This window comes from Scyliorhinus torazame, chromosome 18, assembly GCF_047496885.1.
Source record: "Scyliorhinus torazame isolate Kashiwa2021f chromosome 18, sScyTor2.1, whole genome shotgun sequence".
NCBI lineage: Eukaryota > Metazoa > Chordata > Chondrichthyes > Carcharhiniformes > Scyliorhinidae > Scyliorhinus > Scyliorhinus torazame.
In genome coordinates this window covers 25421711-25437418 of record NC_092724.1, presented here as the reverse complement: position 1 = coordinate 25437418, position 15708 = coordinate 25421711, and the positions used below count along the sequence as shown (strand labels likewise).

The 15708-nt window shown below is 48.0% G+C and overlaps 1 protein-coding gene across 2 annotated transcripts; it reads right to left on the bottom strand.

The window, feature by feature from the left end:
- Positions 1–5736: 5736 nt before the first annotated feature.
- LOC140395054 (proteinase-activated receptor 2-like) lies at positions 5737–12407 on the bottom strand. Of its 2 annotated transcripts, none has more exons than XM_072482407.1 (2): positions 12198–12407; positions 5737–6947 (listed from the first exon to the last, which is right to left on the bottom strand). In XM_072482407.1, the coding sequence occupies exons 1-2, from the start codon at positions 12274–12276 to the stop codon at positions 5938–5940; spliced, it is 1089 nt and encodes a 362-aa protein (XP_072338508.1). In that variant the 5' UTR covers positions 12277–12407; the 3' UTR covers positions 5737–5937. The 2 variants fall into 2 exon arrangements, with proteins under 2 accessions (XP_072338508.1, XP_072338510.1); XM_072482409.1 differs by having other exon boundaries at positions 12254–12405.
- Between the last annotated feature and the right edge of the window lie 3301 nt (positions 12408–15708).

Below are 15708 nucleotides of genomic sequence, written 5' to 3'. Positions count from 1 at the left end.
CCGTCCTGTTGGGGGTATCTGACTCCGGGGGTGGCCAGGCCCGCGATTGGGGGCCACCAATCTGCGGGGTCATCGCGATCTGGGAGGGTCCTACCTTCCTCCATGCGGACACGCTGTAGCCACCTAAAATGGCTGATTCCCGGTTAGAATGGTCAAACCCCGATCTAAAATGGCGAACGAAAGAGGCTGATGGGAAAATCAGCCAACAGGACTCAAACGGACAGCTGCAGGCAAAATAGTGTATTCGGCTCTGGGGAAGTCGGCCCAGACCGATACCTGCAGCCATTAACATCACAACAACCCAGCCATCTGCATAGTAAGCAGCCAGCCCGGGAACAATTGCTACACATTAGCAACACAAAGCCAATCCAGACCTGTCGGCGCCAGCAGGGGCTGACACAAAGGAAGATAAACGACCACCCCCCGATCAAGGAATCGCCCCATTATTGGAGCATATCGAACCAAGCGATTGGGACCAAGTCCAATCACTTGGAACCAGGTACGAGGTCCGCCCCGAGAGGCGGGAAGCCCCTGGGGACTATTAAAATAGAGGCCAAGTTCAACTCAACCCTTCTCTTCCTGCTCGCAACCTTCGAGACCCTTCGACAAAGAAAACAGTAAGTCTTACTCCAGCGATCGCTACCAGATAGGCGCTCCTGACTATCGACTTGTACCAGCTTTTGAATCCCGCAGGCCAGAACCAATTCGAAAGACCATTCGTTTCCCTGACCTGGTGGGCCATTTCCAAAGTTAAGTATTGGCCTTTAGTGGTAGGTAGTAGTCTGGAAGTAGGATTATTCTATAAGTATTTATTGCTGTATATAATAAATGAGCATTGATTTAATTCTTACTAAGCGGTGCGTTGCATTATTAATCATTACTCGGACTTGATCCACGTGGCGGTATCAGAAAGATACCTGGCGACTCAAGAGCAAAGGTGACAGAATTAGAAGAAAGTAAACTAAGGTGAAAACGAGCAACACCACGTGTGGCTCCGCCATGTCGGCGGCATCCGCGCCGAGGTGGGCTGCCACACGAATGTGCGGTCCCGCTTGCGGCCGCCGTGCGCATACGCGGCCGTGCGGTCCGGCTAGCAGGGCCCCGCCGGCAGCCAGGTCTGTGGGACGCACGCCGTGGCTCAGCGAGCACCCTGGAGAACGGAGAACCACCCCGGACCTTCGAGGGAAAAGTCCGGAGTGATTCTCGCCCGTTTTCCGTCAGGCGTGGGGAACCCTGCCCAGGGTGTCCCGTCTCGCATTCCCGGCGTCCAGCAGCCTGACCAGGTCGGCATCCAGCAAGCGTGGAGCAGGTCTACGAGGTGCCATGGTCGTGGGCAGCCTGGGAGCTGGTTCAGAGGGGGAGGTTTATGAGGAATTCCCGCTTGTCAATGGAGAGCTGCCCAGCGGGCCCAGCGATCCAGCTGGTGGCACAGCCGGTTCTGCCGGGAAGCTCATGTTGGATAATTTTTGACACTAAGTGCCACTCAATATGGTCTCACCGGCTCGGCTTCAGGAAGCACCCGGGAAGTCACGTCCGATATGGACTTAAATTTTTCCCGTTAATTCGAGCCATCTGTCTCTGCCTTGGATCCCAGCGAAGGATCCCAGCGAAGGATCTCAGCGAAGTATCCCAGTCAAGGATCCCAGCGAATAATCCCAGTGATGGATCCCAGTGAAGGATCCCAGCGAAGGATCTCAGCGAAGGATCCCAGTGAAGGATCCCAGCGAAGTATCCCAGTCAAGGATCCCAGCGAATAATCCCAGTGATGGATCCCAGTGAAGGATCCCAGCGAAGGATCCCAGTGAAGGATCCCAGCGAAGGATCTCAGCGAAGGATCCCAGTGAAGGATCCCAGCGAAGGATCCCAGTGAAGGATCCCAGCGAAAGATCCCAGTGAAGGATCCCAGCGAATAATCCCAGCGAAGGATCCCAGCGAAGGATCCCAGTGAAGGATCCCAGCAAAGGATCCCAGCAAAGGATCCCAGCGAAGGATTCCAGTGAAGGATCCCAGTGGAGGATCCCAGCGAAGGATCCTAGCGAAGGATCCCAGCGAAGGATCCCAGCGAAGGATCCCAGCGAAGGATCCCAGTGAAGGATTCCAGTGAAGGATCCCAGCAAAGGATCCCAGTGAAGGATCCCAGCGAAGGATCCCAGCGAAGGATCCCAGCGAAGGATCACAGTGAAGGATCCCAGCAAAGGATCCCAGCGAAGGATCCTAGCGAAGGAACCCAGCGAAGGATCCCAGCGAAGGTTCCCAGTGAAGGATCCCAGTGAAGGATCCCAGCGAAGGATCCCAGCGAAGGATCCCAGTGAAGGATCCCAGCGAAGGATCCCAGCGAAGGATCCTAGCGAAGGATCCCAGTGAAGGATCCCAGCGAAGGATCCTAGTGAAGGATCCCAGTGAAGGGTCCCAGCAAAGGATCCCAGCGAAGGATCCCAGTGAAGGATCCCAGTGAAGGATCCCAGCGAAGGATCACAGCGAAGGATCCCAGTGAAGGATCCCAGCAAAGGACCCCAGCGAAGGATCCCAGCGAAGGATCTGAACGAAGGATTCTAGTGAAGGATCCCAGCGAAGGATCCCAGCAAAGGATCCCAGTGAAGGACTCATAAACAGTGAACTCCCTTTTTATTTTTAGCTTTCATCACTGAATTTCAATATGGCCAAAGAGTAAGCTCTACTGTGAACTTGTGTTTGTGCATGTGTGTGTGTGCATCTGCGTGTGCATGTGTGTGTATCTGTGTGTGCATGTGTGCCTGTTTGTGCGCATCTGTGCATGAATGTGTGTGGGCAGCTGTCTGTGTGTGTGTGTGCATCTGTGTGTATGCATGTGTGTGTGTGCGCGTGCAGGCATGAATGTGTACATGCATGTGTGCATGCATCTGTGTGTGTGCATGTGTGAGCGTGGGCAGCACGGTAGCATGGTGGTTAGCACTATGCTTCACAGGGCCAGGGTCCCAGGTTCGATTCCCGTCTTGGGTCACTGACTGTGCAGAGTCTGCACGTCCTCCCCGTGTCTGCGTGGGTTTCCTCCGGGTGCTCGGGTTTCCTGCCACAAGTCCCGAAAGACGTGCTGTTAGGTGAATTGGACATTGTGAATTCTCCCTCAGTGTACCGAACAGGTGCCGGAGTGTGGCGACATGGGGCTTTTCACAGTAACTTCATTATAGTGTTAATGTCAGCCTACTTGTGTCAATAAAGATTATTATTATGAGTGTGCATGCAAGCTGGTGTATGCATGCATGCGTGTATGTGCATGTGTGTGTGTGTGTTCTGAAGGTCGGGCTGTGGGTTTACCATTTTAACTATCTCTGTCTGGGTGGATTGCTTTGCTCAGTTTCCTTTGTTTAAACTCGAGAAAGACTGTCAGACTGGCTTCCTTGCAACCAGCATGTAACTGGCTCAGCACAGACACTGAATTAATACCTTCATGGTTCAAATTACAGAAACACTGAACAATCAAACGAGGAATGGGAAGGCAAGGATAGGTCTCGACACGTGTCCTCCCCAATCATGTTGCCTGTAAACAATTCAGTACTGGGGGAAATTAACGATGAGCAACAAATTCTGCCCCACCCAGCGACGCTCACATTAAATGAAAGAATAAAGAATAAGTTTTATTCTGAATAAAATAGACAGAATTTCAGAAGGATTTAAAATGGATCAGAAATACGGTCGGAAATGCGAACCAAGCATTGGTGGGGATTACTAGAGCAACTGAATCAATTTGCAGGATTAGTTTAACACTGTACCACACCCTGACCCATGACAACTGTCGTGTTGGGTGTTCTGGTCTATAAACAGGTCAACACGGCTGGAGATGGTGTAACTCTATTTTATTAACAACTCAACTGTGCTAATATACTGTAAGCTTGGATACGTGCATTACCAACTTATCTGTGGACCCTGTCCTATCACTATCTAGGTGAGGCACTCAGCACATGGTAAATGTCTGAGAGGCAGGCTGTGAGCTCTGTGCTCTGAGCTGGCTGCTGCTAGAATGAGCGGGAACTCTGGTGTCCCCTGTCTTTGTGCGTGTGCTCTCACTGGTGATTGGCTGCGATGTTGTGTATGCTGGTTGGTCCTACTGTATGTCCATCAGTGTGTCAGTGTGTGTGTGATTGCATCATGATATGCTGATGTATATCATGACAACAACGAGACACCCTTTGTTAATAAACCTGTATCGGTCTGTACATGTCAAATTCAGCTCTTCCCCACTGTCTTGGCCGGGCCAGGTGGGTGTAAAGCAGGGAGCTGATTTGCTTTCATGCTACTGTCAAAAATTGACCAAATTGACTCATGATAACCTATGACCCACACCCTCCTTCCCCTCCCCCTCTTCGAAGCATCACTCATTGGAAACCCTCACTCAGTCAGCAGGGTGGTGATATGCATTACTGTAAATACACAGGGGGTTAATGCAAATACGCTAAGACTAAATAAACACTAGAGGGAGCACCAGAGACATCATGACACACAGGCAGTCAACCAATAGGTCAGTAAGATAGGACACGACCAATGGGCAGTCAAGACACACACAGAGGTGACACTACCAGAAGGGGGCTACCCATATAAAAGGACACAGCACACATGATCTTTCTATTTCCAGTGGAGACACTTAGTGAGTACAGACAGGGTTGATTGAAACACATCACACCCACCACGTGGATTGTAGCAGACTGGTTAGTTAGTCTGAGTAGCTATAGCAGGATTAACAGTAGAGTCGAATCCAAGTAGGAAAATCGTTGCCAGTTTAATAAACGTGTTAAAGCTATCTCCAAGTCTGAACCTTCCTTTGTCAGAGTGCACATCAAGGAAGCAACTTATGCTGCGTCAAGAGCATAACAAAACAAGCACAACACCTACATTGCTTTTCAAATCAACTTTAGTCTAATTTCTCGTCTGAAGAAGATCCATTTTATAAATTGTTCCGTATTATTGTCATACAAAGAGAGACTAAGTCGGTTAGGATTATATTCATTGGAGTTTAGAAGAGTGAGAGGGGATGTCATAGAAACTTACAAAATTCTAACAGGATTAGACAGGGTAGATTCAGAATGAATGTTCTCGATGGTGGGGGAGTTCAGAACTACGGGTCATGGTTTGAGGGTAAGGGGTAAACCTTTTAGGACTGAGGTGAGGAGAGATTTCTTCACGTAGAGAGTGGTGAATCTGTGGAATTCGCTACCACAGAAAGTAGTTGAGGCCAAAACGTTGTGTTATTTCAAGAAGGAATTCGATATAGCTCTTGGGGCTAAAGGGATCAAGAAATATTGGTGGGGGGGGGGGTGGCGGGATCAGGGTATTGAACTTGTGTGGTGAACCACTGTAATAGGAGATGTGAGGTAGGACCTGCACTACAGGTTCGCCGATAGCTCCTGTCAGCTGGCTCCGCCCAGGGAGAACTGTATAAATATGCATGACCTCCAGTACCCTGCCATTTCGCCAACTGCAGCAGGAGGCCACGCATCTGACTGTAATAAAGCCACAGTTGTACCCAACTTTAGTCTTTGTGCAATTGATCGTGCATCAACTTGATGATCAGCTATGATCATAATGAATTGCAGAGCAGGCTCGAAGGGCCGAATGGCCTCCTCCTGCTTCTATTTTCTATGTATGCTTCTATGTATTTACAGTGAGAGTATAGCCCAGGGGTTCTGAAATGGATCAGACATCCATCACCTCCAGCTACAGTCTGACATTGAATAACAATAAAGTTAGATTCACTGACGGAAATAAACAAAGCAATAAGACAAGTTTAATTTGCTGCAGCATGTTTCCGTGGAACCGCCGTAACAATAAACCTCATCGGAATCTGTGTCTGTCAGAAAATTACATCCTTCATTTGTTTTGGGTTCAAAAAGTATTTGGATTGAACTGAGCCATTCATTGACTCCTGGGCCCAAATTATTGTCTTCAAACATTTCACGTGATGTCTTAGGAGGAAGAGGTCAGGACAAGCTGCTGCTTATTTTTTCCTGAATCTCCGTCATTCTCTGCCATGCAAAAAATCGTGCTTCTCACTTTGTCCCTGAACTCATCCGAGATGTAATAGTAAATGAACGGGTCGATGCAGTTATTGAAGGTGCTCAGCACCAGGCAGAGCATGTAGAATAAATACAGCTCACTGCTGTCCCACAGGCGATGCTCTGAATGATGGATGAGCAGGATTATGTTACTGGGAGTGAAACAGACCAAATACACAATCAGCACCAATACCATGGCTCTTATGGCTTTAGCATATTTGCCATTATTTATCATCAGCTTTTTGATTATGGACACGTAGCAGAATAGAGTGACAAAACACGGAATAAGGAACTCAAACACGACTAAACACACAAAGTAGTAAAAGAAATAACCGGACTGCAATTCTCTTGGCAAAACATCGTGACAGGTGGTGACGTTCAGGTCCTGGATCAGGTATGTCTGCTGCTGGGTGAGAAACGGTATAATGGAGGCTGTGACAATCAGCCAGATCAACGAACAACAACAAACAGCAAATCTGTTGTCCCTGAAGCACTTGGAGAAGAATGGACGCACCAGAGCAAAGTATCTGTCGATGCTGATGAAGGTGAGCATCAGGATGGAGCAGTACATGTTCCCGTAGAAGAAGGCGGTCATCGCCCGACAGAGACCCTCGCCAAAGAGCCAGTCGTTGCCCAGGAGGTGGTAGGAGATCTTGAACGGCAGCACCAGGATCAGCAGAAGGTCGGCGGTGGCCAGGTTGATCAGGAAGATGGTGGATGGCAACCGCTGGACCTTGGTGGCCAAGACTACAAGAGCCATCCCATTGGCTGGGAGCCCAATGATCAGGATGATGCTGTAAATGGCGGGAATCATCACCATGACAACAGAACTGGTCAGCTGACTCTTTGTTGATTCATTCAGCTGATTATTGGAAGCAGTTTTCAAAAGGGGGAAACTTCTCCCAATGAATTTTGAGGGATCTGTGCAAAAATAAATCATTAGCATTAGCATTTCAGCTCTTAGCTCAATTTGTAAAAATTCCAAGTGGAAGAGTGGAACTCAGAATACTGGTGGTAAATTGATCTTTTTAGTACTGGGACAATCGGTTTATCAATGCTTAAAATGTATGAACAGGGGCAGCACGGTGGCGCAGTGGGCTAGCACTGCGGCCTCATGGCGGCGAGGTCCCAGGTTCGATCCCGGCTCTGGGTCACTCAGTGTGGAGTTTACACATTCTCCCCGTGTTTGTGTGGGTTTCGCCCCCCAACCCAAAGATGTGCAGTGTAGGTGGATTGGCCACGTTAAATTGCCCCTTAATTGGAAAAAATGAATTGGGTACTCTAAATTTTTTTTAAAAGATGTATGAACAGGCCGGCAGTAATTTATCAAATAGCAAAACATTCTTCATAGAATTTACAGTGCAGAAGTCCATTCGGCCCATCGAGTCCGCACCAGCTCTTGGAAAGAGCACCCCACCCAAGGTCCACACCTCCACCCTATCCCCATATCCCAGTAACCCCACCCAACATTATGGGCAATTTTGGACACTAAGGGCAATTTATCATGGCCAATCCACCTAACCTGCACATCTTTGGACTGTGGAAGGAAACCGGAGCACCCGGAGGAAACCCACGTAGACACGAGGAGGAAGTGCAGATTCCGCACAGACAATGACCCAAGCTGGGAATCGAACCTGGGACCCTGGAGCTGTGAAGCAATTGTGCTATCCACAATGCTACCGTGCCGTCCATTCTTGAGCGGCTGATTGATTGAAATATGGTCTGACAAATAAAATCATGTCGTCTGCTGCAAGTGAAAAATAAGCTGATAGTTTCAAATAAAAATATCTATTTCATGTTGTGTTTTGAACAGAAGGAGGCCATTCAGCCCCTCGATCCTGTTACGCCATTTGGATAGGACTGTCCCAACCACATTTGCCTGACATGATTAATATACTTTGATACCCTGACCTAATAAAAATCCGTTTCGGAAGCTCCAGTTTTCTGGGCACCCGGTTGCAACAGCTTTTTGTAGGGGGGGTGAGTTCTGGATTGCCACTCCCGTTTGGGTGAGGGGGCAGTTTATCTCTGCCTTCCACACTCTCCCCCAACTAACTTTTTATCATCACAAACTGTGGTGCTACACCACTGTATTTCCCTAGCATTGTACATAGTTATATAATAGTTGTGTGTAACGTGGCCCTGTAATCCTGTGTATTGTACTATGTATTGTACTGTAGCTCTGTAGAGGTTCGGTCACCTGTATGTAACCTGACCTGGCCACGGAGAGCTCCGCCTTGGCCACTCCCCCGGGAGTTAGGTATAAGACCCAGCTTCTGAGACCTGACCCATTTTGTCTGGGGTCGTCTGTGTCGGGTAAGCTTCCTATGTAGTGTATCAAAGCCTTGGTTAAAGTCTCACATGTCTTTGTGGTTCTTGACGCTTAGTGCATCACAAACCTGGATGCATCGCTCTTGCTTCCGTCTCAAAGTCATTAATATAAATTGTAATTTGTGCCTTTCAAACGGACACAATTGGACGGGAACCCCCCCCCCCCCCACCCCCGCGACCCGCCATTGGCTAATGGTGCGATCTTCTGCTCCTCCCGCTGTTAACGGAGTTTCCCAGTGTATACCCCCCCACCCCCGCGACCCGCCATTGGCTAATGGTGCGATCTTCTGCTCCTCCCGCTGTTAACGGAGTTTCCCAGTGTATACCCCCCCACCCCACCCCCCCATCCCACCCCCACCCCACTCCACCCCACCGCCGGGAAGCTCGCAACAGGGGGCTGCCGTTTGCTGAGACCGGTAGATCACGCTAACCGGGAAAGGCCAGAAAATTCCGGCCAATTATGTCTGGTCAGAGCTCAAGACATTGTCCTGACCCAGTGAGCAATGAATTAATATTCCTTTCCCCACCTCCCTCCCCTGATGGCCCCCATAAGGATGTGATCACCCAATGTAGCTAGTGACATGTAACTTGGCGGCTGATCTCCCAAAGCTATGGGTTAGTGAAAAGCAATCTCGTGTGATCAGTTATCTCATTCCTTTCACTCTATTTGAATAATATAAAAGGATCTTGCGTCTTGCAAATCTTGTGCCATCGACCAAAAACAAACCTGTGCAGAGATCAAGAAGGTATCAAACCATCTTAAATTAAACTTGCCTGCTATCATGATGGTGATGATTATGTGTTTGTCCACCACAAAAATACAGGCAACTTTAATTTGAGGCCTTGGCCAGGCCACAAACTGCAGTCAGTGCGTTCTGGGCACCACTCCTCAGGAAGAAGAACTGGCCTGAGATGGGGGGGGTGGTTGGAGGTGGGGGAGATGGTTGGGGGTGGTGGGATTACAGATGGTTGGGGGGGGGGGGTACAAATTCACCAGAATAGTCTGGGATAATAAGGTTAAATTGTGAGGAGAGGTTTGTGGTGAATGTATTATACCAATAATCCATCATTGTATCTGTGTTATGCTGTTGCCCTTGTATTTGTATTTGTGCTATGTTGTTGCCCTTGTGGGCTCCACTTGTGGGCCATTGTATGGTATTATCCATAAGGGAACATGTTGGGGCCTGTATGGGCTCCGCCCGTGGCTCCTCCCCTTGAAGGGAGGTATAAAGAGCAGTCGACCTGTAGGTGGTTCTCAGTATTAGATCAGTCGCAGGCAGGCACTGTTCTAGTTGATTAAAGCCACAGTTTATTTCTACTCTTGTCTCGAGTGAATTGATGGTCGCGTCAAGGTTAAACCAACTAGGCTTGTATTCCCTGGAGTTTAAAAGATGAAGGGGCGATCTGATTAAATTGTTTAAAAATTAAAGCGACTAAAGGATTGGATAAGGTTGATTGGGAGAAGCAATTTCCTCTGGTGGGCAGAGTCCTGGATTAAGGTACTTGTTGAAATTCGAGCCCAATCTTTCAGGGGTGATGTCAGGAAACATTTCCTTACACAAAAGGGAGAGGAAATCTGCAGCTCTCTCCTACCAAAGGCTGTGGAGGCTGAGAGGAAATTGAAACATTCAAGACTGAAATTGATAGAGGTTTGCTTGGTACGGCTATTGAATTACCAAGGAAGCCAGCGGTAGGAAGGAAAAGAGCTATTTTACTATTAACAATAATCTTCCCACAGTGGTAACTATCTACAATCACAGTCCCCGTTGGGGCAGCCAACATGCCGGTCCCTCCTCGGGCCGGCTTTTCTGTTCAGTTCGAACGAGCCCCCAGCTGGGTGGCCTCCGCCCCCTTACCTGGCAAGCAAGTACTCCACGGGCCCCATGGGAAGATCGATAATGGTTTCCCTGTCCCCGTCTGCCTCGTGGGGGTTATGACGGGCTATGAAGGGGTTGCAGAATGGTGGGTAAATGGAGTCAAGATATAGGTCAGCCATGGTCTAATTACATTTTGGAAGAGTTTTGATGGGCTGAATGGCCTCCTCCTGCTCTTGTGACACGGACTTCAGGTGTTGCCCGATCTACGTCACCGATGGATTAGTTCGGCTGGCGACGTAGATCGGGCAACACTTGAAGATCGATCTGACCAAACTGATGGTGTGAGCAGGGGTGTGAGCAAGGAATCAAAACCCGTGTGTGCAGTGGGGATGTTCCAAATGGAATGCTCTAACACGGTCAGGGGGATTCCGTGCAATGCCACGCAATGTGGGCTCAAAATGTTTTCCCGAGTGGCTGACATAAAAACGGCCCGATAACTAAAAGCGTAAGATTGAGGAGCAGGGCTAGGCTATTTAACCCATCGTGCTTGCTCCACGATACAATAAGATCATGGTTGCTCTGCCTGTGATCTTAACTCCTCTTTGCTGCCTGTCCCCCAGAATCCTTGACTCCCTTGTCAATCAAAAATCTGTCTAACTCAGCTTTGTGTGTGCTCAATGGCCTGTTCACCACTGTTCTCCGGGGAAAGGAATATCAAACACTAACAGCTTGAAGAGAGAGGAAGTTGCTCCTCTTCACTGTCTTAAATGGGAGGCCCTTTATTTTAAAACTGGGGAAGGTCCTCTCAGTACCTACCATGTCACACACCCTCAGAATCTTTTGCGTTTCGATAAGATCACTTATCATTCTTCTCAACTGCGAAGAATGTAGTCTCTTCCTGTTCAACCTTTTCTCATAAGACAACCCCCTCATCCCAGGAATGAGCCCAGTGGACTTTCTCAGAACCTCTTCCAGTGCAATTATATCCCTCCTGAAATAAGGAGATCAAAACTGTACACAGTGCTCCAGACGCAGCTTCGTCTATGCCCTGTACATTTCTAGCAAGACTTTGTTACTCCATTCTGAAAGGATAGCATTCCATTGGCCTTCCTAATTACTTTCTGTGCCTGCATGTTAACCTTCTGGGATTCATGTACAGGGTCGCCCAGTTCCCTCTGTACCACAGCATTCTACAGTCTCCCTCCATTTCAATAATAGACTGCTCTTATATTCCTCCCACCAAAGTGGACAACCTTACATTTCCCACATTATATTCCATCTGCCAACATTTTTCCCATTTACTTGCCCCTTTTATATCCCTTTGCAGACTGCTGTACCCTCCCCACAACTCACAAACTATCTTTGTGTCATCAGCAAGTTTGGCTACGATGCACATTAATGTACATCGTAAATCATTGAGTCCAAGGGAATGATCCCTGTGACACTCCACGAGGCACAGTTTACCAACCCGACCCATTTACCCCGACTTTCTGCTCCCTGTCTGTTAGCCAGTCCTCCACTCGTACTGATCTACTACCGCACAACACCATAAGCTCTTATCTCGAGCAACAATCTTTCATGTGGCACCCTTGCGAATGCCATCTGGAAATTGAAATACACAACTGGTACCCCTTTATCCACGCTGCCTGTTACATCCTCAAAGGACTCTAATAAATGTCTCCAACATGGTTTTCTTTTCACAAAACCACGTTGACTCTGCTAAAAGAGGGTGGCGCGGTGCACAGTGGTTAACATTGCTGCCTCACGGCGCTGAGAGCCCAGGTTCGATCCCGGCCCTGGGTTGCTGTCTGTGCGGAGTTTGCACATTCTCCCCGTGTCTGCGTGGGGCTCACCCCCCACAACCCAAAAAGATGTGCAGGGTAGGTGGATTGGCCACGCTAAATTGCCCTTTAATTGGAGAGAAAAATAATTGGATACTCTATATTTATGGGAAAAAAGACTCTTCTAAAAGGAGAAAAACATTACAGAAGAAAGGGAGCGAAGTGACCAGATTAATTCTTACCTTGTTTCAACTGGCAGAGTGCAGTGGTTGAGAATATAAGTGCAAATAAAACAAACCTTTGGCAGCATGAAATGGCCATAGCTGCAGAGATGCCTCTTCTGTCCCCTAACTGCGTTGTCTGGCTGTTTAATAGCTATCGTGTGTGCTGTTTCTGTTACAGAATCTTCCTGTTCCTCCGGAAATCCAGCATAAACATTGTGAAGCATAATGGCAGGAAACCTCCATCACAGATTGTTAACAGCAGAGGAATGAGCAGCACACCATATATTTGGGATTCCGGGAATTCATTCAGTCTGAGCTCACTGCAATCACTTATAGAACTTCAAAACAAAATCATTCCTCTAAGTACCAGCCCAAATATCCAATCCAGTTGGAGGACAGAGAGATATTCATTGTCTCTACACATTTGAGTCTTTGTGTGACTCACATATTAGTACTAACTTCTCTCAAAAACTAAAAAACATCAACTGTAAGTGTTTGGCCTGGGGTGACATTGGACAATAATATACCCCAAACAATATTGGATCATTCATTCCACAATCCTCATCTCCATTGACCTCAATAAGATGATATCAGTTTAACTAGATAGTATCGTCTGGGATCTCTCATGTTTTCCTAATGATCTGCAGGCACCAATCATAGATTATCATAGCATTTACAGTGCAGAAGGAGGCCATTCAGCCCATCAAGTCTGCACCGGCTCTTGGAAAGAGCACCCTACCCAAGGTCAACACCTCCACTCTATCCCCATAACCCAGTAACCCCACCCAACACTAAGGGCAATTTTGGACATTAAGGGCAATTTATCATGGCCAATCCACCTAAACTGCACATCTTTGGACTGTGGGAGGAAACCGGAGCACCCGGAGGAAACCCACGCACACACGGGGAGGATTTGCAGACTCCGCACAGACGGTGACCCAAGCCGGAATCGAACCTAGGACCCTGGAGCTGTGAAGAAATTGTGCTATCCACAATGCTACCATGCTGCCCAAAATCACTTGTAAGGAATTGTGTAAACATGTTATGGGATAGTTGTTTAGACTGGGCAGACAATAGCTTACATTCACCGGTAGAAAATTTGAAGCCACCAGCAGCAGAGCTGTGTGTGCTGTGTTCTGCTCATAGGCCAAAGTGAAAATGAGACTGAATCACATGACACACCTCCATTCTAATAGTGTCACGCAGCTATCCCTTCAAGACATATTTCAACAGCCCCCTTTTTAAACATACTTCCCCCTTCCAAAAAGTACAACTATTTACAACACATGTTGATGTTTAGTTACCATTACATAAGTGTGTAGGGCTGAAGCATCCATGAGTCTCTAAAGTGTAGAGATAATCTGCTAGTGCATCCAGATCTTGTCATGGTAACCTTGTCTGGAGGTTTCTTTAATTGCCCACAGTGATGTGTGGAGTTGTTATTGCTGGATGCTATTTCTGGTTGCATTTGGGATCTTGCCCTCAATGCAGTAGATGGTTGAGGAGTTGGAATGGATCTGATTTGTCCTTGGTTACGCTGCACCGTTGTGTATTCGTGTGTAACGATTTCATAGGGGCCTAAGATCCAAACAAATCCTAGTCCCCTCGCCTGGTTTGTCAGTCACCTCACGTGCATGATTCTGATAGTCATTCTTGTTGCTGGAAGGTACCCGATGTGTACGGCCTGTTTGGATCAGTACATGGCTCTTTGTGGCTACATCAGCCTTTGCTCTGGCGTCCTGCTGCTGCCAATGGCCCTTTCTGCCAATTGTTTTTCAGGCTTGATAGAAAGCTGGACATTCCCTTGGTGCATGCAGAAGGCGTCATCTTCCACGTGTCTTGCTAGGTTTAGGTGTTGTAGTGAGCAAGTCAACAATTGGGGTTGTGCTTAGAACCTTTAGACGTCAGCGAGCTGCGAGGATCGCCTCATACTGACATCATCCTTGAATAGCTCTTCACTGCTGTATGTTTTGGGTTTGCTCGAGGGCAGCACGGTGGCACAGCGATCAGCACTGCTGCCTCACGGCGCCGAGGACCCGGGTTCGATCCTGGCCCTGGGGCGCTGTCCGTGTGGAGTTCGCACATTCTCCCCCTGTCTGCGTGGGACTCACCCCCACAGCCCAAAGATGGGCCAAGCTAAATTGCCCCTTAAATGGAATTTTAAAAAAATGTTTTGGGCTTGTTCAAATGGATGTGGTCACCAACTCAACAATTCTGTCTGTTTGCTCTGCATTTGAAAAATCACAGCGCACCTCCTTTTCCCTGCATCTGCTGATGAAGTGGTCTATGGATTCTGTAGGCTGTTGTCAAAATGAAATGAACTCTAGCTGATGAATAGGGAAATGCAATTCTGAACCACTTTTCCAAATAGTCCACGGCCAGAATTTTAAGTTAGTCAGGCAGGCGCCTGCCCGACCTGGAAGCACATGAAATCGCACAAGAAGACGTCAGGAATTTGCCTCAACGTCATCGCACAATATCTCAGTCACCGGGCATAAACGGGAATCAAGAAGTGCACCCCCCGACCATTAAGTGGGCAAATTAAGCTCATTCAGGAGTCAATTGGTTTTACATGGTCCAACTTCTTTTATGGTTAGCTGGCGCGCCGATTGGCTAGGCGGCCTTTATGTTTTAGCTGCAACCTCGAACCAGAGCAGGATGATATGTCAGGGCTGAAATAAAATTAAAATAGGCATCTGAGGATTCTCTCCATCGCTTGGATGAGCAAGAATCTCTCCCACTCTTACCGCCAGCCATTGGTGTGTTGGAAGGATTTTGCAGGGGCCAATCTAGTGAACCTTCACTCTCCCGCCTCCAATGCAAGTATATCCTTCCTTAAATGTGGAGACCAAAACTGCACACAGTATTCCAGTTGTGGTCTCACCAAAACCCTGCACTGCTGTAGCAAGATTTTTTTATTCTTGTGCTCCAATCGCCCTTGGAATAAAGACCACCGTGCCATTTACCTTCCTAATGGCTTGTTGCACCTGCATGCTAACGTCCTGCATTCTTTGTACCAGCACACCCAAGTCCCTTTGAACATCAACACTTACAAGTTTATTTTTTTAAATATTCAGTTTTTCTATCCTTGTGAGCAAAGTGAACAACTTCATACTTCACCAAATTCTACTCCTTCTGCCATCTTGTTGCCCACTCACCTAACTTGTCAATATCACTTTGCAGCTTCTCCGTGTCCTCCCCACAGCTTCCCTTTCCAACCAGCTTGGCCTCATCTGCAAACTTGGATACATTTCTGTCTGTCTCTTTGTGATAACGCTCACAAGGACTATGGGGGTCACTAATCAATCTCCCCCGTGGGGCCTATAGAGTACAAGCCCTCATGTTTGCAGGCGGAGGCTCAAGGCATTGGAAATCCATGTTGCGTATAATAGTCAAGAAGCACGGGTACGCCTCCTTGTGGTCAAAAGGGTGGGCAGCGTTTGCTAGGGTAGGACTGGCTCAGCAAAATTCCATTGAAGTGGAATGAGATCATGCACACGAGAGTGACCAAGAATGTTGTCAAGAAGAA